At 45.4% G+C, this 27,003-nt stretch overlaps 2 protein-coding genes across 3 annotated transcripts; both read left to right on the forward strand.

The window, feature by feature from the left end:
* Window positions 1-4,186: 4,186 nt before the first annotated feature.
* Window positions 4,187-5,119, forward strand: LOC131916564 (olfactory receptor 1D2-like). Its single transcript, XM_059269914.1, has one exon. The coding sequence runs from the start codon at window positions 4,187-4,189 to the stop codon at window positions 5,117-5,119; it is 933 nt and encodes a 310-aa protein (XP_059125897.1).
* Window positions 5,120-11,999: 6,880 nt separating this feature from the next.
* On the forward strand, window positions 12,000-24,432 carry LOC131916014 (zinc finger protein 354A). 2 transcript variants are annotated; one of them, XM_059269316.1, is made up of 5 exons: window positions 12,000-12,088; window positions 12,807-12,880; window positions 13,604-13,730; window positions 14,175-14,273; window positions 22,407-24,432. In XM_059269316.1, exons 2-5 carry the CDS (start codon window positions 12,848-12,850, stop codon window positions 23,888-23,890), a joined length of 1,743 nt encoding a protein of 580 aa, XP_059125299.1. In that variant the 5' UTR covers window positions 12,000-12,088; window positions 12,807-12,847; the 3' UTR covers window positions 23,891-24,432. The 2 variants fall into 2 exon arrangements, with proteins under 2 accessions (XP_059125299.1, XP_059125300.1); XM_059269317.1 differs by having other exon boundaries at window positions 14,178-14,273.
* Window positions 24,433-27,003: the final 2,571 nt, after the last annotated feature.

Genomic DNA, 27,003 nt, shown 5'->3' on the forward strand with positions numbered 1-27,003 from the left:
TATCAAGGCTGGATGTGGCAACCCTGTAGGAGGAAAAATATCCCAAAAGTAGGCGAAAGAGTCAGAGACATCCACAAGCTCCCATTGTTGGGAGTTCCACAAGAATATCAAGCTAAGAAACCGTATCATATGCAGAGGACCTAGGTCAGACCCGTACAGGCTCCCTGACTGTCAATTGTTTTTTATTGTGTAATATTCTCCACACATTTCCCCTCATAAGCCAAGCACCTTTTACCTAAGACTCTTTGTGAATTTTTGACACATCTCAATTACCTCCCCCTTGCCTGCCTTTCAAGAGTTCCTTCCTTCCTTCCTTCCTCCCTTCCTTCCTTCCTTCCTTCTTTCTTTCTTTCTTTCTTTTTTTCTTTCTTTCTTTGTCTACCTGTCTTTCCCTTTGTCTGTCTCTCCATCCTTCTTCCTGTATGCATGTATATGTATGTATGTCTTTTTGAGACAGGGTCTCATATGCTCCCAGGCTGGCCTCAAACTCTTCCTCCACCTCCAGAGTGCAGGAATCACAGGTGTGCGCCACTACTCCTGGTTTGTGCTGTGCTGGGGATCAAAGCCAGGACTTCATGGATGCTAGGCAAGTACTCCACTAGGCAAGTACTCCACCAGGCAAGCGCTGCACCAGGCAAGCGCTCTACTAACCGAGCTGCAGTCTCAGCTCATCCTCCTTGCCTTGCAACATGTCAGTTGTGTACCTCTTTGGCGCTTTCTGGAATACAGTCGTGTCACCAGGGGGCAGGGTCTGGTCCTGTATTATCTGGTGGTCTGACAGGGACCAAACAGCACACTTCATGTGCACCTGCTTGATGCCTGAGTGAGTAACTGGGTGAGAACCCCCCGCTTCTGCCATTTTACTTTGAACCTGAATGAAAGTAAAAGATGTCCTTTAAGAATTCAAACTCTAAGATGGGAGTATTGGCGCGTGGCTGCAATCTCAGTACCTAGAGGTGGAGGCAGAAGGATCAGGAGTTCAGGGTCATCTTCAGCTAATAGCAAGTTCAAGGCCAGCCTGGGATAAATGAGACCCTGTCTCAAAAAACAAACACTAAGAATCCCTTACATTTCGTTTCTGTCTCAAGTGATAGCTGTGAATGGTCTGCATCTAAAATCATCTTTCTATAACAGACAGAACGCTGTCTCCATTCCAGCTTTCAGAACTGCCTCAGCGTCTCCACCATCCGGAGTGCCAGGCTAACTGGTGGGAAGTGTATAGATGGTAGACATTTCCCCCAGTGACTTCAGGACCAGAATAGGAGGGGACCTTGGTGATCAGAACCGACTACCTGGAGCAGAGGGTATTATCTCTGCTGCTTGGGGAGTCCTCTACCTTTGCTGTGCCTCCCAGTCTCCTGGGGACACTCATAAACTCCTACAGACGAAGGATCTTAGAGACACAAAGGAAATCAGTATAGAGAGCAATCACAGAGCATTTTCTAAAGCAAACTGGCTGCTCATTGATTATTAGCTCTTTCATTTTCCTGACTGATTGATGCCCTATGAGAATGAGTGTGTGAATGTTCCAGGGCTTAAGGTTTCCCAAGGGTCAGAAATCCAGATTTCCCATGAATATTTTAACTATCAACCAGTGTGAAATGTTTTGCAGAACATCGAAGACGTTCATCAGCTTCCATTGCTGTAACTAACATCTGAGGCAATCAACTCATAGAGATGGAAGGTTGATTTTGTCTCACAGTTTTGGAGGGGTTTCAGTCCAGAGGCAATTGGCTCCTTTGCTTGTGGCCTGTGGTGAGGCAACACATGGTGTTAGAAGTGTGTGACGTAACAAAGTCGTGCATGTTGTGGACAGGACAAGAAAGAGAGGGATGGCTAGGGCCACCTCAAGCACACATCCCAGTGGCCAGAAGACCTATCAGCAGTCCAACTTCAAAAAATGCTATCTATCTATCTATCTATCTATCTATCTATCTATCTATCTATCTATCATCTATCTATCTATCATCTATCTGTCTGGCTGTCTATCTATCTGTCTGTCTATCTATCTGTTTTTGTGCGTATAAGCTTTTTGCCTGCATGTATGTAGTGCACTACCTGTGTGAAGTATGTATGGGATCCAGAAGGGGACGTCATATCTTCTAGAACTGGAGATACATACTGTTGTGAGCTGCCAAGGGCAGCCAGTGCTCTTAACCAGCCTAGACATGACTCCAGTCTCAGGCCCTGCTTCTTCAAATTTCCATCACTTCTCAGCAGATCACCCTGGAAACCATGTGCACAACAAATGGTCCTTCATGGAACAGTCCAGACACAGACTCGAAGAAAACACACCTGGAGGCCAGGTCTGGCTGGTAGAAATCAGTTTACCCACCTCTGGTCTCAGTAGTCACAGGCCCTGGGTTACTTGGAGTCTCTACATGTCATCCTTCTTCAGGGTGTCACGGCAGAAACTCCTATAGACCGATGACCTTGGACTTGTCAACACTGGCACTGGCTGAACAATGTCCGGGTCAGCTCTCAATTCTCACTATGTAGGACTGCATCTCATGCTTTAAATGTCAATTTTATTTCTTTAAAAAAAAAACTGTGTGTGGAGCATATTTTCAGGCAGCTGCTTTTGGAAGCTAGAGAAGGGCATTGGAGTCCCTCCCACACATAACCTATTCTGCTTCCTTCCTGTCCTGGGTTCCCGAGTTAGTCACACACTCAGTCTGAAGATTCTGGAAATGTTTGCCAGCACATTCCTACTGTGCTCTGCCTCCTTGTTGCGGGTGCTTTGAGGCCCGGTTTGTTTCCTGGTGCCCCTGCACTCCATGGCTGCTGCAGTGTTGACTTTTGCCAGCCTACAGTCTAATGCTACAGATAACCTTACTTCAGTTTCAGTGTGCTTTTACACACAAATGTATCAAAGAAAGCAATGATCCAAGGCAGGTTGTTTGAGTTCAGAAAAACATGATCAGAAAAACATGTAAATAAACTCCAGTAAGCACACACTAAACATTGACAGAGCAGTCCTTTCCCAGAACTTCCTCAGACAGACCAATTTAAACACAATGACTGGCATGTACTGTAGTTTCTATCTGGGAGAGCATGGAAGCAAGGCAGAGGCAGAATCCAGATTCAGAGCACACTGACCAGATTGGGTTCTAGAGCTATATTCTGACTCCAACAAGAATAAACGTGTTTTACAAATTGAATGTAAATGTTTGTCGCAAGAGGCGTGAAATCACACCCAAGAACAATCCAGGGAACAGAACACCTTTAAGGTAAAAGGCCCTCTGCCTTTTCCCTGGAGCCTCTCCCATAGTTCTCCAAGGCATTGTTCACTATGTGTCATTCTTTTGACCATGTTCTGACACTGCAGGGTAAGGAGGGGTTCACTGTGTGCGGGTCAAAGCTTTGGTGCATAGTCCTTGCCCTCAGCACATAGCATCTGAGAACCAATTCAACAAGGTGCTTGAAGCATGCCAGAGAAAGCCCAGCTCTGGGGTCAGACCATGTTGGATTTGAAGTCCTTTGCCCATGCACCAGTCCCTTGGTATACACCTCAACAACTTCATCTGAAGAATGGGCACAAGGAAAGAACTCATTTTATAAGATGGGAATTAGGAAAAATTGCATGTGATCTCTAGTGCAACTGAACTCGATTAAAAGGTGGTTATTATGGGCTAGAGAGATGGCTCAGTAGGTAGTGCTTGCCATATAAGCACAAGAACCTGAGCTTGATGTCCAGAATTCACATTAAATGAACTAATAATCAAAGCTGGGCAGGCTTGGAATCCCAGTGCTGGGAAGGCAGAGACAGAAGGATTGCTGGGGTTCACCTGTGAGCCAGCTGAATAGAACTGGCAACTTCTAGGTCAGCAAGAGACTTTGCCTCAAAAACCAAACAAATACTAAGGGGAGGGGGGTCTGGAGAGAAGACACAGTGGGTATGAGCACGTGTGTATCTTCCAGAGAACCCAAGTTCATTTCCTAGCATCCACATATGGCTCACAACTACCTGTAACTCCAGCTCCAGGGAATACAATGCCCTCTTCTAGACAGACAGACAGACAGACAGACAGACAGACACACACACACACACACACACACACACACACACACACACACAGAGTTCTGGTAGAAAGGTCCTACATATGATCTGTGATCTGATTCTGAACATACAGTGAGGAGTTCCTGCTGTTCAGCCTACCCCACCAGGAGCCTGAGCCCCTGTGAGATGTTCAAGAATGAGACGGGAGTCAGCGAGTTTCTCCTGCTTGGCATCACCAATGACCCGGGGCAGCAGCGAATCCTCTTCTGGGCCTTCCTGTGCATGTACCTGGTCACGCTGACTGGGAACATTCTCATCCTCCTGGCCATCAGCTCTGACCCCCGCCTGCACACCCCCATGTACTTCTTCCTGGCCAACCTTTCCCTTGTTGACATCTGCTTCACCACCAATCTCATCCCCAGGCTCCTGGCCAGCCACGTGGCTGGAACACGAACTATCTCTTATGCCCACTGCTTGACTCAGATGTACTTTCTAATCTCCTTTGCCAATGTGGACACCTTTCTGCTGGCTGCCATGGCCCTGGACAGATTCGTGGCCATCTGCTACCCGCTACAGTACTGCACCATCATAACCCCCCAGCTCTGTGGGGGGCTGGCAGCCACCGTGTGGGTGTGCTCTGGCCTCATCTCCCTGGTGCACACTCTCCTCATGAGCAGACTGACCTTCTGCTCTCTGCTTCCCGAGATCTCTCACTTCTACTGCGATGCTTACCTGCTCATGAAGTTGGCCTGCTCAGACACACGAGTCAATCAACGTGTCTTCCTGGGGGCCGTGGTCCTCTTTGTGGCTCCCTGCATTCTCATTGTGGTCTCTTATGTCCGCATCACTATAGCGGTCCTCCAGATACCCTCTGCCAAGGGCAGGCACAAGGCATTTTCCACATGTAGCTCACACCTATCCGTGGTCACCCTGTTCTATGGGACGGTTCTGGGAATCTATATACGGCCCCCAGACTCCTTCTCCACCCAGGACACAGTGGCCACCATCATGTACACTGTGGTGACCCCCATGCTGAACCCCTTCATCTACAGCCTGAGGAACAAGGACATAAAGGAGACCATGACAAGGCTCCTCAACAGTGGCTTGAAGTCCTCTTAGCATGGAGAGTGCCAGCTTGGTGTTTGGATGTCCAAGATAGAAAGACACGAAGCCTGACCTGGGATGTCACCTCTACCCTGCATCCTCCCACTCACCCACTCAGACTAATTCTAGAAAAGAAAAACATCCAGAAATTAGAATAGAATTTTACTATCATTAGAAGAGGCACTTGAATCTCAGCTGTGGGGAACAGAAAATCCTAATGCTATCGAGCTAAACAACCTAAGAGTTTATGAGCATCACTATATCTATAATGACAAATCCAGAGTAGAAATCCAAAGCTAGAATTGAGGTCCCTTCCAGGCTTCTCATGCCCCCAGGAATACACACTGATCCTAGTTGTTTCCAAGGTGGCTGCTGAGGCACCAGCCATCTTGTAGCATCCCAGGTGAGGAGAGGAAAGGCAAAGAGAATTTCGCAACGGCTTTCTGGGAAGCCCCACTTGCCCCTTTTGATGACGTCTCAGTGGCCCTCAGAGCAGCCTGCGAGAGGCAGTTGTTTTGGCACTGCTGCTGTCATTTGTTGTTGTTGTTTGTTTGTTTTTGCTTTTTGAAATAGGGTTTCTCTGTGTAATAGCCCTAGTTGTCCTGGAACTCACTCTGTAGACCAGGCTGGCCTCGAACTCACAGAGATCCGCCTGCCTCTGCCTCCCATGTGCTGGGATTAAAGGTGTACACCACCAAAGCCCAGTTTGTCATATGGCCTTTTATTGGTTGGAGTTAGACATGTTGCATCTTAAAGTGAGCAGGAATCCCCTTTGAAAGGGCCAAGCAGGGAGCAGCCTGGCCACACACCCAACCATGTCTTGCCACCACGGTAACAAGCACGAAGCCCCATTGCTGTTTCCAGAAGTACAAACATGTTTTGGAGGTGGACTCCCTCTAGCCCAGTGGTTCTCAACCTTCCTAATGGTGAGATCCTTTAATACAGGTCCTCATGTTGTGGTGACTCCAAACCTTAACATTCTTTCATTGCTACTCCATAACTGTATTTTTGCCACTGTTGTTAGTTATAATGTAAATATCTGATATGCAGGATATCTAATATGTAAACCCAAAGGGGTCATGACCCACAGGTTGAGAACCATTGCTTTAGCTTGCCTGTGTGTGAAATTACAAGCCACAGATGGGACGCTACACTTTATTTTTCCCCTTATATTTTTCTTTCTCTAGGGAGCCTACACTCTTAAGGCCAAAGCCCTCAGCCCTAACCCTGAGTGAGGTACCTCCAGGCAGGGCCAAGAAATACAAGAAAAAGATGAACTCACGGGCCTCGTGACAGCTTTGGGGGAGATTAATGCTTTTTAAAATTATTTTAAAACTTTTAATTCTGTGCATGTGCATGTGTCTGTGTGAGCATATTCCCTATGTGTGCAAATGTCCAAGGAGGTCAGAAGAGGGTGTTGGATCCCTGAAGCTGGAATTACAAGTAGTTGTGAGTTGCCCGACTTGGGAACTGGGAACAGAACTTGGATCTTCTGGAAGAGCCCCAAGTGTTCTTAAGAGCTCCTGAGAAAGCCAGGCGGTAGTGGCACACGCCTTTAATCCCAGCACTCGGGAGGCAGAGGCAGGCGGATCTCTGTGAGTTTGAGGCCAGCCTGGTCTACAAAGTGAGTTCCAGGAAAAGTGCAAAGCTACACAGAGAAACCCTGTCTCGAAAAACCAAAAAAAAAAAAAAAAAAAAAAAAAAAAGCTCCTGAGAAAAACTGTTTTTTTTAAAGGGGGGAACAAGTTACATCTGCTGATTTCTTCTCTGTAGAAAAAAATTCATAGTATTCAAACTTTGTTCATTATATAATATTGATGTATGCTAATGTCAAAATATAGCATCATGTTCTAAATAAAACAAAAGTAATGAAGTGTTCTAGTGAAACATCAACATAATATTAAAACAGCAAGTTTTCATTTGTTCCTTTTTTTGAGACACTGTCTAGCTATGTAACCCAGGTTAATCTAAAACCAGTGGTCCCCTTGCCTCCGCCTGCCAAGTCTTGGGATTACAGGCATGTGCCACCATGCCTGGCAAAACAGAAAAGAGCTGTCTATAGTATGTGAAACATATATTTCTAGGTTTGATATCAAGGACTAAATAAATGTAATTTTGAAATTGACTTCGTGAGTTTATATTAATCATGCCTTTTTATTTTCCATATTTTCTAATGTTTTGACATGTTAACATTGGGGGTCCTCTGTGATGAGAAGGGAACCCCTCCACCCCAACAACATCAAACAACATCAGAAGAAGGGGAGAAAGTCAATCCCCCACACTTCCCCCCCCCACGCAGAAGCTTGTGGTCTCTTGCTCTCTCTGGTGTCCATTTTTGGTACTGCAGGTCATTGGGTGCTGCCTCTGCCTGTCTTAGACACACAGATACACACACACATAGATAAACACACACACCACACACACACACACACACACACACACACATGACCGAGAGAGAGAGAGAGAGAGAGAGAGAGAGAGAGAGAGAGAGAGAGAGAGAGACACAGACACAGACAGAGACACAGACAGACAGAGACAGAGACACAGACAGAGACAGAGACACAGAGACAGAGAGAGACAGAGAGAGAATGAGACAGAGACAGAGAGAGACAGAGAGACAGAGAGAGACAGAGAGAGACAGAGAGAGACAGAGAGAGACAGAGACAGAGACAGAGAGACAGAGAGACAGAGAGACAGAGAGAGACAGAGAGACAGAGACTGGGCAGTGAGGAAATGAAGAAACAGGACCCTTCTCTCACTCCTAGGTCTTCTCTCTGCCTAGGTTTCTCCTTCTGTATATTCTCTCTGCCTGCCAGCCCCACCCATCCTTTCTCCTGACTTGATATTGGCTGTTTAGCTCTTTATTAGACCATCAGGTGTTCTGGACAGGCACAGTAACACAGTTTCACACAGTTAAACAAATCAACATAGACAGAAGTAACACATCTTAAAGCAACATTCTACAAAGCACAATCTTTCCTCCGCCTCTTCCACAGGATTCCCTGAGCTTGGCCTAATGTTTGACTGTGGGTCTCTGCTTCTGCTTACAACAGTTGCTGGATGAAGCCTCTCTGACGACAATCTGAGGACAGCAGAATATCATTAGAAATCATTCATTGACTTTTTTTTTCTCGGTCATGTTTGGTTCTATCCTAGGTCTCTGGGGTATCCCACCTCTGGGTCCTGACCCTCAGGAGTGAGCTCCTTCTCAGGGTAAGGGTCTCCAGCTGGGCCAGTCATTGGTTGGCCACTCCCACAATTTCTGCACCACCTTTACCCCAACACATCTTATAAGGAGGGCAAAATATAGGTTGAAGCGTTTGTGGCTGGATTGTTTTCCTAGTCCCTCCACTAGAAGTCTTGCCTGGTTACAGGAGATGACCAGTTCAGGCCCAGTATCCCCTATTGCTAGGAGTCTTAGCTAAGGTCACCTGTAAGACGAATTGCTAAATGGTCTTATTAATAAAAATTTTTTAAAAAACAGAGCCAGATATTGGGGTGAAAACTGAGAGATCAGGGAAGCAGAAAGAAGCCAGCCACGTTCTTACTGCTAGAAATCCTCAGCCTAAAGAGAGGCCTATTTCCTGTATACCCACGCCTATATCCTTTCTGTTCCTGCCCTCTTACTTCCTCTCTCTGCCCAGCTACATCACTTCCTGTCTGTACAGACCTCCAGACCTCCCTGGTTAGTGCTGGGATTAAAGGCGTGTGCCACCATGCCTGGCTCTGTTCCCAGTGTAGCCTTGAACTCACAGAGATCCTATGAATCTCTGCCTCCCGAATGCTAGGATTAAAGGCATGTGCTACCACTGCCTGACTTCTGTGTTTAATATAGTGGCTGGCTTTTTCCTCTGATCTTCAGATAAGCCTTATTGGGGTGCACAAATAAAATATCACCACACTCACCCTCATACATTCCTGGGCACTTCCATTCCACTAGATTTCTAGCTCATCCCAGAGATGCCCCCAGATTCCAGTTGTCTTTCCCAGTACTCTCTCCCTCCATCCCCACCCTCCCACCCCCGACCTAATCCCTCCTGTTCCCATCCCCACCCCCTTTCCAGGTGCCTCCGCCATCCACCAGCAATGTCATACTCCCCTCCACACACACACACCAGCTTTCCTTGCTACTTAGCTTCACTGAATCTGTCACTGATCACAGCATGGACATCACCTAATAGGTGCTCAGAATGTGCATCATTTTCATTTGGCAGCACAGTCCCATCATACAAATAGGAGCAGAATATCTAATTATCATATGGGTGGCAGGGGGAGAGCATTTGCAGGGAACCGTATCAAAGGTCACACTGAAGATAAGTCAGGCATCCAAGCTCAGGGACAGCCTCCAAATAAGGTCAGGCAGAGAGTAGGAAGCCGCTGCTGGGAGAAGGGAGTCTTCCATTTGTGCTGAGCTCAGAGAGCTGTCCGGACATGGTGGACTGCAACCTTAGGCAGCAGGATCTTCCAACAGTCTGGGCATGTGGCTCAGTGGTAGAGTGCTTGTCTAGCCTGTTAGAAGCTCAGGTTCACTCTCCAGTACCACCCCCAAATTAATTAACATAAAATGTTTTTACATTTATTTATTGTGTGTTTATGGATGTATATTGCCACAGTGTGTGTGTGGAAATTAGAGGACAACTTGTAAGAGTCAGTCTGTCCTGCCACCATGTGACCTCCTAGAACTGAACTTAGGTCATTAGGCTTGGCAGTGAGTGGTTACCCGCCAAGCCATCTTGCTGGCCCCCATAAATAAAAATTTCTAACTTAAACAATTGCCTGTTGGCTCCTCCTGTAAGGGCCCTGTGATGATTACTATTGGTTGTCAATTTCATTGGATTGAGGGACACCTAAGAGCTTGGTAAAGCACATATCTGGATGCATTTCTAAGCCTTAACCACAGAGGATTTGATCATAAGGGCTGGTACATAGATAATGACTTAATCCCTTGATAGATTCAATATTTCAACCAATTTTGGGGTGTTACTATAGAAGGTGGGGCCTGGCTGGAGGAGGTGGGCTTCTCGGGGTGTCTTTGAAGGGTCTATTTTGGCTCCATCCCTTCCCGTTAGCTCCTCTTTGCTTCCTGTATCATCAGATGCACAGCTTTCCTCTTCCACGCCCTTCTTCTGTGATGCTTTGCCTGGCAATGAACCTACAATGCAATGGAGTCAGCCAGGTGAAGACTTTAAGCTTGCAAACCATGACCCCCAAATAGCCCTTTATTTAGAACCTTAAGTTATTTCTCTCAAGTGTGTGTCACATCCACAAAAATGTGACTAACGTGTTTTCTCCTCTCTTGAGATGTTGCCACAAATCTGTTCTTCATGCTCATGTGTCCAGCTGCCCTTCACCTAACTCTTCTTCTATTGTGGTTGTTTTCTCATTACAGGTATCCCCTAAATCCCCATCTAATCGTGTTCATGGCTTATTGTCTGATTCTTGTCTTCTACAAAGAAAATGTACTTCAGGATAATGGTATTTGTTTTATTCACGGATGCTGTTCGAATAGCTTGTAATAGCACCTGGCACATAGAAGTGTTAGAACACAGACCCTACAGCTGTTTTTCTCTTGTACTTTGAAAACTCAGACCCACTCTCCCTCTCTGGACTGATGTAACCTGGGTGACATTACAAGGCTCACAGGGTTGAGTTACTCCTTTTCTTCTCTCAATTGCCAGCCCAGCTCCCACAGATACACCAAGACAATCTTAAATTATGACTTAGCTTGCATCTAGTGCCTTCCTGCCTTGTCTTGTGATCCCTGGCACACAAGTTAGGTCATGTGGTGTGGAACACCTCCTTTCCCAAACCTATAAGAATAAGTAATTCCTGTCCTTGGGAATTGAAGGGTCTGCTTTGCCCATCAGGCCTCCATCATGGCTACTTGTGGCCTAATTCTAATAACTCTTGTAACAAGTCTTTTTCTATTTCACCAGCCAGTTCCCAAATAATGACATGGAGACTTATTATTAATTATGAAAGCTTGGCCTTATTTTCAACTAACTCTTATAACTTAATTAACCCTTTTTTTTTTTTTTTTTTGAGACAGGGTTTCTCTGTGCAGCTTTGTGCCTTTCCTGGATCTCGCTCTGTAGACCAGGCTGGCCTCGAACTCACAAAGATCCACCTGCCTCTGCCTCCCGAGTGCTGGGATTAAAGGCGTGCGCCACCACCGCCCGGCTCCCATATTTTTATTAATCTACATTCTACTACATGACTTTTTCTCTGTCCCATCCTGTATGTCTGACTCTTTCCGAATCTGGCTGACGGCTCTCGAGTGCTTAGATTCATTTCAATTTTCCTCTCTCTGCCCAAGTCCCACCTATCTCTCCTGCTTAGCTATTGGCCATTTAGCTTTTTTATTAAACCAATCAGAAGGTGCCTTAGGCAGAGACACATCTTTACAGTGTAAACAAATATTCTGCAACAAACTTTTCTTCCCTTTTTTTGTTTATTTGAGGGAAAAGAATTGTAAAGACATTATTTGTATGTATGAACATGGAAATGCACGCACTTCCTGGAATGGCCAGAAAGGGGCGTTGTATCCCAGGCACTGGAGTTACATATTGTGAGCAACCTGATACATATAGTGGGAATTGAATCCCGGTCCTCAGCAAGAGCAGCAAGGACTCTTAAACCGCTGAGCAACTCTCTAGCCCCACTAGTAACTTATAAAAAAGCTCTCCTAAAGGGTGCTTAGTGCCATCTTCCTGTGCACTACTCTACTGGCTTCCACTAGAACTGCGTACCATAGGAGCTGAGCAGCCCCCCCACCCTCCAAACTGAGGAACTTCAAACCCCAGAATCCTTGGGTCTTGGAGTGGACTACATTTCCCAGAGGCCTCCGCGGCCACCGCCCTCGGACCCGGAGCTCTGACCTCCCGTGAGCCTTCGCGGGGCCCTCGGGGCGTCTGTGGCGTGGTTCGAGGTGGGGGGCCGAGGTGCCCCAGGCGGAGTCCGCACGCGCGGCGGCTCTGAGCCTCGGTGAGGCGGGGCGGGAGCCTCGGGGGTCGGGGGAAGGTGAGCAAAGGCCAGTCCTGTTCGTACGCCAGGCGGGCCGGGCTGGGTTCAGCCCGGTACGGCCTCCCGCCCCCCAGCGTCTATGGCGCGTCCCCCTCCCGGGAGCCGACCTTGGGCACGCGGGGGAACGCGCGGTCCCAGCGGTCCCGGCCCTGGACTGCAGGTGACCTGCTCCCCACGGCCGGGGCGGGGCCAACCCAGGCTATGTTTCGCGTGCCGCCCTCCTGTCCTGGGTCCCCTTTCTGGAGTTTTCTCTGGGGATCTGGAACTCGACCCCTTGACAGCAGAAGAACAGTTGTGTGGGCAACGCATGGGGAGGAGGAACACTGTCCCGAGCCGGTGTCAGATCTTAGCGGGTGCGCCCCTGCTGTGGCTACACTCTGGCCTCAGTTTCCTGATCTGAAGGGTCCGGGCAGTGCCAGCTGAGCTGTCGTGAACCGTGTAGGGTGATGCCTGGCACTTGGGAGTCCGGTGTCGCCCGAGTCTTGCTTCTGAAAATCCACGGACAAGAGAAGTAGTGACCTGTCTATTCCCTGATGCCCACCCCCAGCTCCTGCTTCTCTCTCTGGAGTCAGGAGAGCCAGGCTCAGCTGATGTTGATGGGACGAATTCGGAGATGGCGCTTCTGAGGGGTGCGAAGCATCAGGTGCTACCTACCCTTTTCTTCCTTGTCTTCCCTCAGATTCGCCTTCATCTTCATCATCTCTCACCCGCAGAGAGAACATGGCTCCTGAGCAAAGGGAATCGAGGTCTCAGGTAAGCGCATTGCCATTTCCCTTCTCAGTGGAAGGGGAGGGGGTTGGCTTGGTTTTTCTTTCCTGACGGAAGTTCTCCTTCCACGTAGTTCACTAGGATTTGGAGCCCATGTCCTACTTGGAGGAGTTGATGTTCCCTTCATGGCTAGTGGATTCCGTAGGGAGCACACCCCGTGTTCACAATTCTAGTCTTCTGTAATTCTTGGTAGACATGCCACTGTTGCCTGATCCCAGTCTGGTGTAAGCCTACAAATTCCACAAGTAACATGCCAGGTGCCCTGGGACAGAGCAGGCAGACATACTTGAGAACATTCCTTTCTGGCCCTGCCTCCCTCACTTGCTGTGTTTCTTTGTCTTTACCAAGATTGATTATCTATTTCCTTTTCCTGCCGGTCTTTGTGTTGCTCCCCAAGCCTTCTCCAGCCCATGGTGGTTCTTTGTTTTTTCCACTTTACTTTATGGATTATACGTTTTGCTTGTACACTTCCTTTAAATTTTTTTTGGCCTATGCATGTATGTGTGATATGGTGTGCATGCATGCATATATGCATACTCTCATGTACTTGGTTGGGCATATCTGTGTGTGAGGAAGTGCCTGTACACATGTACACGTGCATGTAAAAGCCCACGTGACTGTATCGGGTGACTTTCCCCATGGCCAGGTCTTTTGAGTCAGGGTCTCGTACTTGAACTCAGAGCTCCTCAAGTTGGCTTTTCCTCACAGGTGTCGGTGACGTTTGAGGATGTGGCTGTGCTCTTTACTCGGGATGAGTGGAAGAAGCTGGATCCCTCTCAGAGAAGCCTGTACCGTGAGGTGATGCTGGAGAACTACAGCAACCTGGCCTCACTGGGTAAGGGAGTTCCCTGTGGGTGTAGATTCAGAAATGAGACCTTAGCACCTCCTTCCCTGAATGAAAGCTGCGGCCATTGGGAAACCTTAGCAGAGTTTTGCCTTATGGTCGTACAAATGGGTCCTTCTAAATAAGTATTGGCATGTTCTTCCCACAGCAGGCTTGGAACTGCCCATGCTCACTAGAGGAGTGGCAGAGAGACATTGCTTCCTGTGGTTCTTCATGGTGAAGGCATCTTCCCCCACCAGCAGTCATTCTGTGCTTGTTGGTTCCGTCTGTGGAACCGCTTTCCCATTGCCTTTGCTAGAAGTTTGCATACTTTTTCTGCAAAGGGCCATATGGGGTAAACATTTTTAGGCTTACTTGATTTCTGCAACGTAAGAGATTTTCTCAGTCTTACATGGTTGCCTGGCTTTTAGTTAATGAGTTCATTTTATCTCCAAGCAGGATTCCCGTTTACCAAACCAAAGGTGATCTCCCTGCTGCAGCAAGGAGAGGATCCCTGGAAGGTGGAGAAAGGAGGTCCTGGAGGCTCCTCTCTGGGTGAGTGAGTGCACCAGGCCTGGCAGTTTCTTCAGGCACCAGTGTGGTGAATAAGGAGAGGGTGCAGCTTGGAGTGTGGGGTGGGAAACGTCTTCAGGTTTTCAGTCCACAGGAAGTGATGGGGGCTGGGATGGAGCTGAGCCCAATGGTAAGAACACCTGCCTGGCACACGTAAAGTCCATAAAAAACTCAATCCAAAACAAAATGAAAAAACAACCCAGTAAATTAACAATGAATTATATAGTGAGAGAAGGGAACTGGAGCTGAAGTCTGGCCCAGCTCCATGTATTCCCTCCTGATCATGTCCTGAACGAATTTCCTGGGCTCTTTTTTCTTGTTGGTTGTTTCTGAGGAGGGTTGTGTCTTCAGAGATCATTTAAGAGGTATGTTATATTTAAGGGATGGTAAAGAACTTGGGCTGAAGTTCCAAGTGTGTAAAGGAAAAGGAAATGAATGGAACGAGACAGGAAGGCTACGCAGGGGTCCTGAAACAAGTGCCTTGGTGCAGTTCTGGGAGCCGTATTCTGCATATGAGCAACTGGAAGTACTTGAAATGTAAATGGCAATTTCGTACTCTTTGATAGTGTTGGGAAAGCTGGTTCTAATCAGAAACAATTCAGAAGTCTTTAGTAAAACAGCTAAAAAATACCTGGTTTGTCCTTGTTCTGGCATCCATCAACACCGGTGATAGAGACAGCTCCGGAGTGTCAAGCAGTGAGGCAAGTCTCAGAGCACTGTGGAGATATGTTATCACCAGGTTGAAAGAAACTTGTGCTCTTAAAAATTTGATGTGTGCGCACGTGAGTAGGAGCTCTACACACGAGCACAGAGAGAAGGGTTAGGAGGCATGTGTCCTTTTAGAGTGAATCTGGAAAAGGGTCTTCATTTGTATATAATGTTTATATTCAGGAAGTCCTGCTGTGACATGCACTGTGGAGGGTGGACTGAAAGTGAGACACAGTCAGGGAGCCTAAAGGAGCTACTGCAAGACTGAAGGTAGAAAGCTAGTGGGGTGGAGATGAAGGCCCCTGCTTCAGGAGTCTAGAGAGACCCAGTTTGATGAGTTTGGGGTGGGGGTAGTTTTCATTTTAGATGTAAGTGAAGTACTTGCATATAGATCTCTGGTGGGGAATTCAGTAAGGTTGGAATTTACAAGTGAGGTCAGAGCCCTTGAAACCTTGAGCTGACCGGGTGGGAATAGGATCCTGGGAAACTGTTTTTACAAGGTGGTTAAGAGAAAAGACCTTGTCGGCCTGCCCTGAAGGGACTTGAAGAGGGGCAGGAGAGGTGGTTGCTGTGGTGATAGAGAATTGGGGGAACTCCCTCATTGGTGAACCAAGATTCGTACCATGGGCTTCTCCTTGCCTAGGAGGGGAGAGGAATTGGAGCGGATCTGAGCCCTCAGGTCGGTCAGTGGTCCTGGGCCTAGAGAAGAGCCACATGACAGGCCACCGTGTCCTCTCACAGCCCTTGTATTATATGAGAGCATCTCTTCCTAGTCCAGAGTGACCACTTCTGAGATGGCGGCCACAGTTGTCTTTAAATCCTCATTTGTGTAGAAACTGCCAGAGGTTACCCCAAAGTAAGGGAGGGGAATTAGCCTGAGCAGAGTAGGCCTGCTGTTCAGTGCTGTCTTGGGAGAAGCTGAGATACCTGATGAAGGGGGTCACCTGCCTTCCTCAGCTCTGAGGAAAAACTGAGTGGATGACTGAGGAGTGAAGTGATGAGTGGACGTTGGAGCTGCTTTCTGCTCTGTTTTGTGTGAGGGTTTGACTGTGTAGCCCAGGCTGACACTGAACTCTAGATTTCTCCTACTTTAATCCCCTCTGCTCCTCTTGAGGAATGGCCATCCTTTTCTGTCAAAAGTGGACTTCAGGTGGGAGGCCTAGGGATGCTCATGTCTCCATGCATGGCAAACCACCATGCGCCTGGACTCCTCCTCAGCAGGAACTCACATACCACAAGCACAGTTGAGGGACCTGCAAATCTGTACCTGAGGTCATGATGTCAGACAGAACCCAAATCTAAACCTGCAAGTTATGTTTCCCTTGAAAACTAATCACAGATAAGAAAACAACAAAACAGGGCTCAGTTCTTTAGAGCACTGGCTGCCCTTGCAGAGAATCTTTAGTTTCCAGCACTCACATGGTGGTTCATAACCATTCATAACTGCACTTCCAGGGCTTCTGATGCCCTCTTCTGACCTCTGTGTGCCCCAGGAATGCATGTGGTACACATGCAGGCAAAGCACCCTTACATGGAAAAATGAATAATGAAATTTTTTTTAAAGCAACAACAAAATGCACAAGTCTAATAGCTTTTGTTGTCCCTGGGTTTGTAAGTTTAAACTGAGAGGTGAGAGACCATGGCTCAGGGTGTCTGTGTCTTACTTGGGTCTCTTGCTTCTAAGCAATGAGGTGGTGCTTTCTCTGCATAACTACACTAAGAATCATGGGCACATTGCACCTGTGTATCGCAAAAGTTTGGCTCACATCCAAATGCAGAAATGTTCTGGAATTGTGGAATTTTGATGTTTTTCAATTCCAGAAATGGTCTAGTCATCCCGTCTCCCATGAGATCACTTCACTGCCTTGTCATTTCTTTGTCGTCTTTACTGTCAGCAGTTGTCCAGAGTGTGCTCAGCTGAGGGTAGTCAGCTGCAGTGTCAGCTGCTGTCCTACAGTGAAGTCTCTGGAAGGGGAGCTTTTCCTGATTTGACACAGGGGTTACCATGGAGGTTAGCAACAGGCTTAGATCATCTCCTATTGCTCCCATGCTCAAAACTAGTAACTTCCATCCCATGGCGCACAAGCCAGAGTCCTCAACGTGGTCTTCACTGTTATCTCCTTCTGTTCTGCCTCAAGGCTTTTGCCCCTGATCTTTTCTATCTGTGCCTTTTCTTTTTCTCCATGGCTAAGTGCTCTTGTCTTTGACGAGTTTCTACCTAGTTGTCAGTTTGTGGAACAGGCTCCACTCATTTAAAATAGGGCTCTGTCCTCCATATTTTTCATCTCAGCATCCTTATTTTCCTTCCACACACCGAGTGCATGTGCTTGTGATCTGTCTCTTCCTTGACGTCTGTACGTAGAGGCAGCTTGTTTCATTTATTTCATTTATTTGGAACATAGAGAATTTCTGCAGTTGTCTTTACATCAGAGCAGTTGGGTTTATTTGTGGTTTATATGTGAAGAGTGAGACTACCTGCAAACAATAGTGTTAATTTGGGGGGGGGGGCATCATATGAGTCATTTTGACACATTTATGAATGAAATGATTGATGGCTGAGAATTGCTTTAGCCTTAGTTTAGTGGAAGAGACATAAGGGTTCATAGTGATATGCCAGAGACACCACAACTAAATGAAACTGAGTGGCTTAAAGCAGTTAGAATTCAGTGTCTCAGTCCTGGAGGTTGAAAGGCCTGGTTTCGCGTGGCCCTACTTCCTCTGAGACAGGATAGAGACCATCCTTGTGTTTTCTCAGTTTGTAGTGATAGCCACAGTTCTGAGTAGATGGTAAGGAACATTTAGCATGTCTACAATCTAAGACTGACCTCAGTAGAAAGTGAATTGAGAATTAAGACCTTGGCACTAAGGAGTTGAAATGGGTACAGTAGAATGATGACTTCCATTATAAACAAAATTCTCAATCCCCTGTTGTCATTCTCGGAACCAGGCTTTACACATGCTTTCCATTTCTGCTTGTATTGTCACTTTTCCTGATTCCCTGAGTCCTCCAGCTGGTCTCTCTTGTTTACTGCGCTACTAAAAGAACTATTTTTATATCCCATACTACCTTCATGTGCTGCAGTCGGAAGTTTTAGTCTTTTGGAGTGTGTGTGCGTGTTCATGTTCATTATGTGTATCTGTACATGGATGTCACAAGTGAGCATCAGATATTTCCTTCATTCACTCCCTATCTTTTGAGACAGGGTTTCTCACTGAACTTGGAGCTTGACAATTTGGCTAGAGTGGCTGGCTAGCAAGCTTCAGAGATCCTCTTGTCTCAACTCTCTAGCACTGGAATTACAAGTCCACCACACTCTGCTTTTTTTTAATTGCTTTCTGGGAGATTGACTAAGGTCTTCATGCTTGTATAACAAGCCTTTCCAACTGTCCTAGTTAAGGTTACTGTTGCTGTGATGAAACACTGTGGCCAAAGAAATTGGGGGAGGCTTACACTTCCACATCACAGTTCATCATCAAAGGAAGTCAGGACAGGAACTCAAGCAGGGTAGGAACCTGGAGGTGGGAGCTGATGGAGAGGCCACAGAAGAGTGCGGCTTACTGGCTTGCTCATCATGGCTTGCTCAGCCTGCTTTCTTATAGAACCTAGGACCACCAACCGGGATGGCACCAATCAGAATGGGATGGGCCCTCTTACATCAATCACTAATTAAGAAAATACGCTATAGGCTTTCTATAGCCCCATTTATGGTGATATATTATGCACCCAAATAAAACTTATCTGGGGATCAGAGGACAGAGCCAGCCACTAGATTAGACATAGAGACCAGACAGTGATGGCACACATCCTTAATCCTATCGCGTGGGACTCTGTGAGTTCGAGGCCATACTGGGAACAGAGCCAGGCATGGTGGCACACACCTTTCTTCCTAACACTTGAGATCTCATGCCTTTACTTGAGAAGCACACACGCCTTTAATCCAAGGAAGTAAGATGGCAGGGCAGAAAAAGATATATAAGGCACAAGGAAACAGGAACTCACTGTCTTGAGACTGAGGATTTCCTAGAGGTAAGAGCTTATGGCTGGTTTGTTCTGCTTCTCTGATCTTTCAGCTTTCACTCCAATATTTGGCTCTGGGTTTTTTACTAATAAGACCTTTTAAGATTCGTGTTATACCCATCTTATGTAAGCATTTTCTTAATTGAGATTCTATTCTCTCAAATGACTTTAGCTTATGTCAATGGTGTTGTTGAAATAACTTGCTCCTCTCTGGCACATCAACCAAGCCATATATACACCAAACCCAGTCTTCAGGGTACTTGCCACAACTGATCACTTGTTCCTCTCTGGCTCCTGGAACACCATCCTCTCCCAGTTTTATTCTTACATGTTCAAGAAATCTGGTGATTTCTTTCAGTCTTTGGCTTTAAATAGAATCTATGCTGATGACTCCCACATGCCTGTCTTCAGCTCTGACCTTTCCCCAGATCTCTAAAATAACACAGCTATTTCAGTGCTTCCTTGTGTTTTCTTCTGAAGCCCCTTAGCTATCACCGACATACCTGAAACAGACCCCTAGGACTTGCCATTTTCTCCTCCCTCTTGGTAATTGGTGCCATAATTCATTTTCACGCTGGAAACCTAGGCATGATCTTAATTGTCCTCTTTCCTTCTTAGTACTCTGTTAGTCCATCCATCTCAGTCCTGTTAGCAACTTCATCTGGATCTTACCCTCTTTATGACCTACACAACCTTCATCTCTGTGTTCTCACTCCTGCCCCTGTTCACTGTTCTCTGCCAACTCAAATGAGCACCTATTTCCCCAAGCATCCTATCACACTTAGTATAAAATTCCATAATCTTCACCAATACTGAGGAAGCTTTGTATGATTTGCCTCTACCCCATCCTTTGCTCTTTTACCATTTTCCCTTTTGTTCAGTGCATTCCAGGCACCACATCTTTGCTCTTTTCAAGTCCTCTGGACTTCTATGTTTCCTGATTGCTTTGCCTAGGACTCTCTTCAGCTAGCCACATGTCTTCTGTTTACTTGTTTGTCCCTACATCCTCTCTCCTATTCAGCACACACACATGCACACATATGAAAGTGTAAGTTTCTGTAAGGCTGGAACCTTGTCTTACTCAACACATTCTACATTCCTTCAGACTGTTTCTAGCTATAGAATTACCTAGTGAGTGAGTGTGAATGGAAGGGTAGTTCTCTACACATGTAAAGATAAACCAGTAGAATTAAACTGGACTGCTCCATAAACTGCATCTAGTTCAGCATACTTGACAAGTAGCTAGGGGAGGGAGGTGATGGCAGATGTAGACAAAAGTTCCCTTCACTGTGAGGAGGAACCTGGACCTCATCTATGAATCATTGGCTTTCTAACAGATCTTTAGGAGCCTGTAGCACAGGAAGATATGGATTTAGGAAGGATTATCTGTGGTGACTGAGTTGTCAGAGGGCAAGACTCAAAGATAGGAAAGTAGTTAAGAGACAGCAGTAGAGACAGTAATGCATAGGAAACAAAATACCATTTCTCTGCCTGTCTTAGTCACTATTCCATTGCTGTGAAGAGACACCATGACCACGGCAACTCTTAGAAAGGAAAACATTTAATTGGGGCCAGTTTACAATTTCAGAGGTTTAGGCCATTATCGTCATGGCGAGGAGTATGGCAGCATGCAGTTAGACATGATACTGGAACAATAGCTGAGAGTTCTATAACCTGGCCCATAGGCAGGAGGAAGGGAGACAGAGATACAGACAGACAGACAGACACACACACACTCACACACACAGCACAGACTGGGCCTAGCATGGGCTTTGGAAACCTCAAAGCCCACCCATAATGACATATTTCCCCCAACAGGGATCCCTCCTAATCCTCTCAAAAGGTTCCACTCTCTGTTGACTACACATTCAAATCTATGAGCCAATAGGGGGTGGGGCATTCTTATTCAAACCTTCCCACTTTATCTATGGGGAAGATATGCATACAGTGCCTGACTGCTATACTCAGAACTCTAGTAAAGGCAAGGTGTCAGAACTGTAGCCTTTCTTTACAAGAAGGCCTGAGGCAATGTGTTAGACTCTTCCTTGCTGTGACAGATACTGGAGAGAGAGAAACCATTTAAATGGGGGGAAGAATTTTTTTGTCTCATAGCTTTAGAGACTTTAATCCATGGCTACTTTGCTACCTTGCTTCTGGACCTGTGGTGAGGCAGGATGCCATGTGGGTGATGCATGAACATGACAGTCCAGAAGTTGGGGAAGAGAGGGACAAGATATACAAACTATTACTCCAGTGACCTATTCTTCCAACAAGACCCCACCTCCTGACTTCCACCACCTTTCTATAATTCCATTGATTTAGGAGTCCATGATGATCCAGTTTCTACCCTAAACCAGTTAACTAATAGTGAGGCTTTTAATACATGAGCTTTTAGTTGACATTTCAGACTCAAACCATAACACCTCTATTGCTTGATGCATGGATGAGGCTACCTTTCCAACTTACAGTTCTTGGCCTTATGCCTACCTTGTGGCACTTCTGTAGAATTAATTTAATAATGTCTTCTGTGTGAACTGGTTCAGAAATCTTAATCATCTGTGTTTGGTTTGGGAAGGCAGGTTCTGTGAGGGCTTGTGACTAATATATATGAAATTCATGTTTAAATAATCAAGACTACTTGATTTTCTTCAAATTAGGAAGGTATAGGTAAGAAAGATTTACTAAACAAGCCAGATGTGGTAGCATATGCCTATAATCTCAGACTTGGAAAGCAGAGGCAGGAAAATTGCTACAGGTTCAAAGCCAGCCTAGTCTAGTATAGTAAGACTCCATATCAAAACAAAACAGAAAGATACATATATATGATACCATCAAGAGGATTTATGAGAGGTAGAACATGCTGATCTCGTCATTATATGTAGAGAGGTACAGAAGTGGTCACCTATAATCAGGAGGCTAAAGCAAGAGGTCATGGGTTTAAGGACACCTGGGCTACAGATTGAGATTCTGTCTTAGGAATCTGGCTGAAGGAATGGATCGTGGATATTCAAAGTCAAGCAAGGATTTTCCACAATAAACTTTTGAATTGAATCTGAAAGATACTGTTCGCAGGAAACAAACAAGGGCAAAGTTAGCAGATAACAATGTACTGTTGGATCTCTGGATTCTAGATAATGCATTTCCCAACTCTTTGTCCCATTTAATCACCCTCTTGAAATGGGTTTGCTTTATTTTTTCTTCTTTCTACTGCTACTGTTCCCATCAATTATGTTTCTCTACTAACTCTTCTGTTCCACCCTCAATATTTTTAACCACATACCAAGACTACTTAAGTAACATTAGTATTTATTTATTCACTCTACATATCATCTCGGTAGTCAATTTTTATATCACAAGAAATATCTTTGGTTTCTTTTTTCCCTTTCTAGGATTGACGCACAGTCATAGAACCACTAAGTCAACTCAAACACAAGACTCTTCATTTCAGGAACTGATGATGAAAAAATCTAAAAGAAATGAACCTTTGAACTTGAAATCAGAAAACCTTTTCATATATGAAGGCAAATTAGAGGAAAAGCGGGATAAGAATATTTTGACTATAGAAAGAAACCATAAAAACAATGAATTTAGCTCAAAGTCACATAGAGAAAAAAGATCATCAGAATGTGAAAAACAAAACACTTTCAAGCAGATATCATATTTATCTAATCAACCAAAAATCACACCAGATAAACGCTATAAATGTAGTATGTGTGAGAAAACTTTCATCAACACCTCATCTCTTCGTAAACATGAGAAAAACCATAGTGGAGAGAAATTATTTAAATGTAAAGAATGTTCAAAAGCCTTTAGCCAAAGTTCAGCCCTTATTCAACATCAAATAACTCATACTGGAGAGAAGCCTTATGTATGTAAAGAATGTGGCAAAGCCTTTACTCTCAGTACATCCCTTTATAAACATCTAAGAACCCACACTGTAGAAAAATCCTACAGATGTAAGGAATGTGGTAAATCCTTTGGCCGAAGGTCAGGTCTTTTTATACATCAGAAAGTCCATGCTAGAGAAAACCCTTATAAATATAACCCAGGTAGGAAGTCATCTAGTTGCAGCACATCCCTTCCTGGTCAACGAATTCATTCCAGAAAAAAGACCTACTTGTGTAATGAATGTGGCAACACCTTTAAGTCTAGCTCGTCCCTTCGTTATCATCAGAGAATCCACACTGGAGAGAAACCTTTCAAATGCAGTGAATGTGGCAGAGCCTTCAGTCAGAGCGCATCACTTATTCAACATGAAAGAATTCACACTGGAGAAAGGCCCTACAGATGTAATGAATGTGGAAAAGGCTTCACTTCTATTTCAAGACTCAATAGACACCGAATAATTCACACTGGGGAGAAGTTTTATAATTGTAATGAATGTGGCAAAGCCTTAAGTTCCCATTCAACTCTTATTATTCACGAGAGAATTCACACTGGAGAGAAACCATGTAAATGTAAAGTTTGTGGGAAAGCCTTCAGACAAAGTTCAGCTCTGATCCAACATCAGAGAATGCATACTGGAGAAAGACCTTATAAGTGTAATGAGTGTGGGAAAACATTCAGGTGTAACTCATCTCTCAGTAACCATCAACGAATTCATACTGGAGAGAAACCATATCGATGCCAGGAATGTGGAATGTCATTTGGTCAAAGTTCAGCTCTTATTCAGCACCGAAGGATTCATACTGGTGAGAAACCCTTTAAATGTAACACATGTGGGAAAACCTTTAGGCAAAGCTCTTCACGTATTGCACATCAGCGAATTCATACTGGAGAGAAACCCTATGAATGTAACACATGTGGGAAACTTTTCAACCATAGGTCATCCCTTACCAATCATTACAAAATTCATGTGGATGAGGACTCTTAAAAATAAAAAAGTAAATTTGCTTGTGTAAAAGCCTTAAACCAAAGCTCTTCAGAGAGTATATACTTGAGAGATGTAATAAACATAATGAGTATGGGGGGGCCTACAATCAACTAAATCCCGTGGATAAATTTTGTGTAACAGGTAGAAGGAAAGTATTCAAGCCTGTCTAACACTTTAAAAAATTACTTGAGAGCCAGCCATAGTGTTTTATACACACAGTCATAGCTACTGAGGACCCTGAAGCAGGAGGATTGCCTGAGACTGAGTTTGAGGCAGCCTGAGGAACCTAGGGAGACCCCATCCCCAAAACTGAAGACCATGACTTAAGGCATTTGTAAAATGGTGCTTTTCTCCCAGAAGCAGTGTGTGCTGGATGTAATTGTAATCATAGGCATCTGAGTGAACAGAGGGGTATGCTGGACTAAACTCTACACTGCTGATATTTTTTATAAAATTTTAATAACATCCCAAAGGGATCAAAGATACATTTTTAAGAAAAAGGGCCCAAAATAAGATTAAAATGAACTGTAATCTACCTCTTAGTCTCTGGAATTGATCATTTTCTTTACCTGATTTCAAATGTTGTGTGTGGATTTTATTAAAAATGGAAAATAAAAAAGCTGGTCTCTTCTAGTATTGCTGTGATTTGAAGCTATTCTACCCAATTATTAATTCTGTTCCCAGAGGTTTTTGTTGTTGTTGCAGTTTTGATTGCTTTAAAGTCATGTATTACTAAATTCTATCTGTTATCCTGTGTGCTGTTGTCTAGGTATATTAAATATGAAAATGGGCTATTATGGGGAGCTGAAGAAATGGCTCAGTGGTTAAGAGAATGTTTTGCAGTTTCAAAGCACACAAGTTCAGTTCCCAGTACCCATGTCAGGTGGCTCACAAATACCCCTATCTCTAGCTCCAGGGAGGTCTGATATCTCTAATCTCCACAGGCACTTGTACACGTGCATATTAACACACAAATGCATAATTGATGCCTGGCCATCAATTGAGCCTTGTTCAAAGTGCCACCTAGAGAGATAACTGGTCAGCTGACTGCCTCCATGCTCCCAGAGGCATATGAGCATTAAACAAAGACCTCCAGCAACCCTCCTAGGCTAGGCCACGCCTCCCAGGGAATCTAGAATGCATCATGGAGGCGATCTGTTTCCTTCCTGTTGGACACTGAGCCACTTACTCAATCCTGAGGGAGTTTTGGGATCCCACCTCTCCTTATTTCCCTATTGTCAGGGTAGGGAGACAGTCTTACCCACCTCACCAGACTTAATTGTACTTTCAGTTACTTATGGGAAAAGATTTTCCAGCTAAGGTAGGAGCTTTCATTTCATTTGCTCCCTCCTTGTGCCTTACTCCAGACCAGTCAGCAGTGCTTCCCATGCACAGTGACACAGACAGGGCCCTGCTCTCTGCCTTGTCCCTAATTCCAGAAGAATGAGGTCTTACCCTACAAGCTTTTCTCTTCCCGGTTCTCTCTTCTAAGTAACTACCATCAGATCCATCCAAGGACCATCAGATATATCTGTAGTGGGTAGCTGTTCCGGCTTTGCCCTGGAAGTACTACCCCCATTGAGGCTTCTGGTAACTGTCACGCCTGTGAGGCGGGGCTGAGAGAGGAGCCCTTAAGACCCAAGACCCAGATGTGCTGGCTCTCTTGATTCCTGGATCCCGGGACGCTGGAGGTAGATCAAGCAGAGTTCTCCCAAGAACACCACTGGTCTGCACTACACCTTTCCCAGACCCTGTAACCTATCTCTTTACTTGTAAGTTGCCTCCTCAAAATAAACCTCCCTTTTAACTACATGGAGTTGCCTTAATACTTCCACCAATATATATCCAGGCAGTAAGGAAAAGGAACAGTAACAGTAAAAAGGTATTTATACCCCTAGACCAAAAGGGTCTGTGCTTAGCAAAAACAGACTTTAATATAATCATCTATTACTATTAAATGCTCTCAGCAATTGTGTCTCCTGAATGCTAAACTAATAAAGGAAACAGGTGTGCCTTAAAATAATCTGTCTCTGATAAAGCTTATCTTGGGTAAAAATTAAGAAAAAGCTCTCTTCTCTCTCTCTCTCTCTCTCTCTCTCTCTCTCTCTCTCTCTCTCTTCTCTCTTCTCTCTTCTCTCTTCTCTCTTCTCTCTTCTCTCTTCTCTCTTCTCTCTTCTCTCTTCTCTCCTTCTTCTCTCTTCTCTCTTCTCTCTTCTTCTCTCTTCTCTCTCTCTCTCTCTCTCTCTCTCACTCTCTCTCTCTTCTCTCTCATCTCTCTCTCTCTCCTCTCTCTCTCATTAACATTAACCAGCAGAGTGCCAAACACTACAATGGTCACCAGCCCAAGACTTTAATTTGCTTGTGCTGCTTCTTAATATGTTCAAAAATTTTCCAAGCTCAAGAAACCAACTTAAATCCATCTGGACAGGTCAGATCTACTTCAAGATAAGTGCCAAACCCAAACTTTCCTGGTCTTGGGACCCCCTCTATCACCTTGGGAACCCCTCTATAATAATAATTCTTTCTTCTAAGCTTTTCTCTATCTCAAGAGCATCCTGTCAGACACAAAAGCAGCCAGAGTGCCAAGCCAAGAAAGATGAACAGCTCTGAGGCTGCAGACAACAGCCCACCATTCCGAGGCCTGTCTACCTCGGAAGCCCCCTTCCCTACCCCCCACAAGAGTCAACCGACGCCCACCAAGTGAGCTGGAAGCAGTTTTTCTGGTAGAAAGACACCCCTATTGTTCATTCGCTTTTTTTATAATAAGCAAAAAGTCTGGAATGTTGGGATTCTGCTGCACTGCAGCTGCATGACTGCACATGCGCAGTTCAGGAGCTAAGCAAAGGGTCTTGCATCTTACGTCATCAGTGTGCACTGGTGACAGAGTGGTCATGCAATCTGTGCATGCATGGCATAGCTCCATAAGCCCACCTGTGCCTTAAAGAGCTGGACACAGACCTCACCCCCTCTGTTCTGTTCCCTCTCACCCTCACCATCTTTCTCTCTCTCTCTCTGCTCTCTGCACCTGCATCTCCCCCAGGCCTGGTTCTTCTACCCCTACCTCCTAATAAAGGTCTGACATTGGGTTTTGTCGTGACCGTGGCTCGTGACCT

The sequence above is a fragment of the Peromyscus eremicus genome, chromosome 8a (genome assembly GCF_949786415.1).
Source record: "Peromyscus eremicus chromosome 8a, PerEre_H2_v1, whole genome shotgun sequence".
Lineage (NCBI taxonomy): Eukaryota > Metazoa > Chordata > Mammalia > Rodentia > Cricetidae > Peromyscus > Peromyscus eremicus.

Excerpts from the sequence above, each read along its gene's own strand:
- LOC131916014 (XM_059269316.1), top strand. The coding sequence starts at position 12,848 with ATGGCTCCTGAGCAAAGGGAATCGAGGTCTCAG. Across the intron at positions 12,881-13,603 it reads AAAGGGAATCGAGGTCTCAG|GTGTCGGTGACGTTTGAGGA; the intron begins GTAAGCGCATTG and ends TTTTCCTCACAG. Across the intron at positions 14,274-22,406 it reads TCCTGGAGGCTCCTCTCTGG|GATTGACGCACAGTCATAGA; the intron begins GTGAGTGAGTGC and ends TTCCCTTTCTAG.
- LOC131916564 (XM_059269914.1), top strand. The coding sequence starts at position 4,187 with ATGTTCAAGAATGAGACGGGAGTCAGCGAGTTTCTCCTGCTTGGCATC.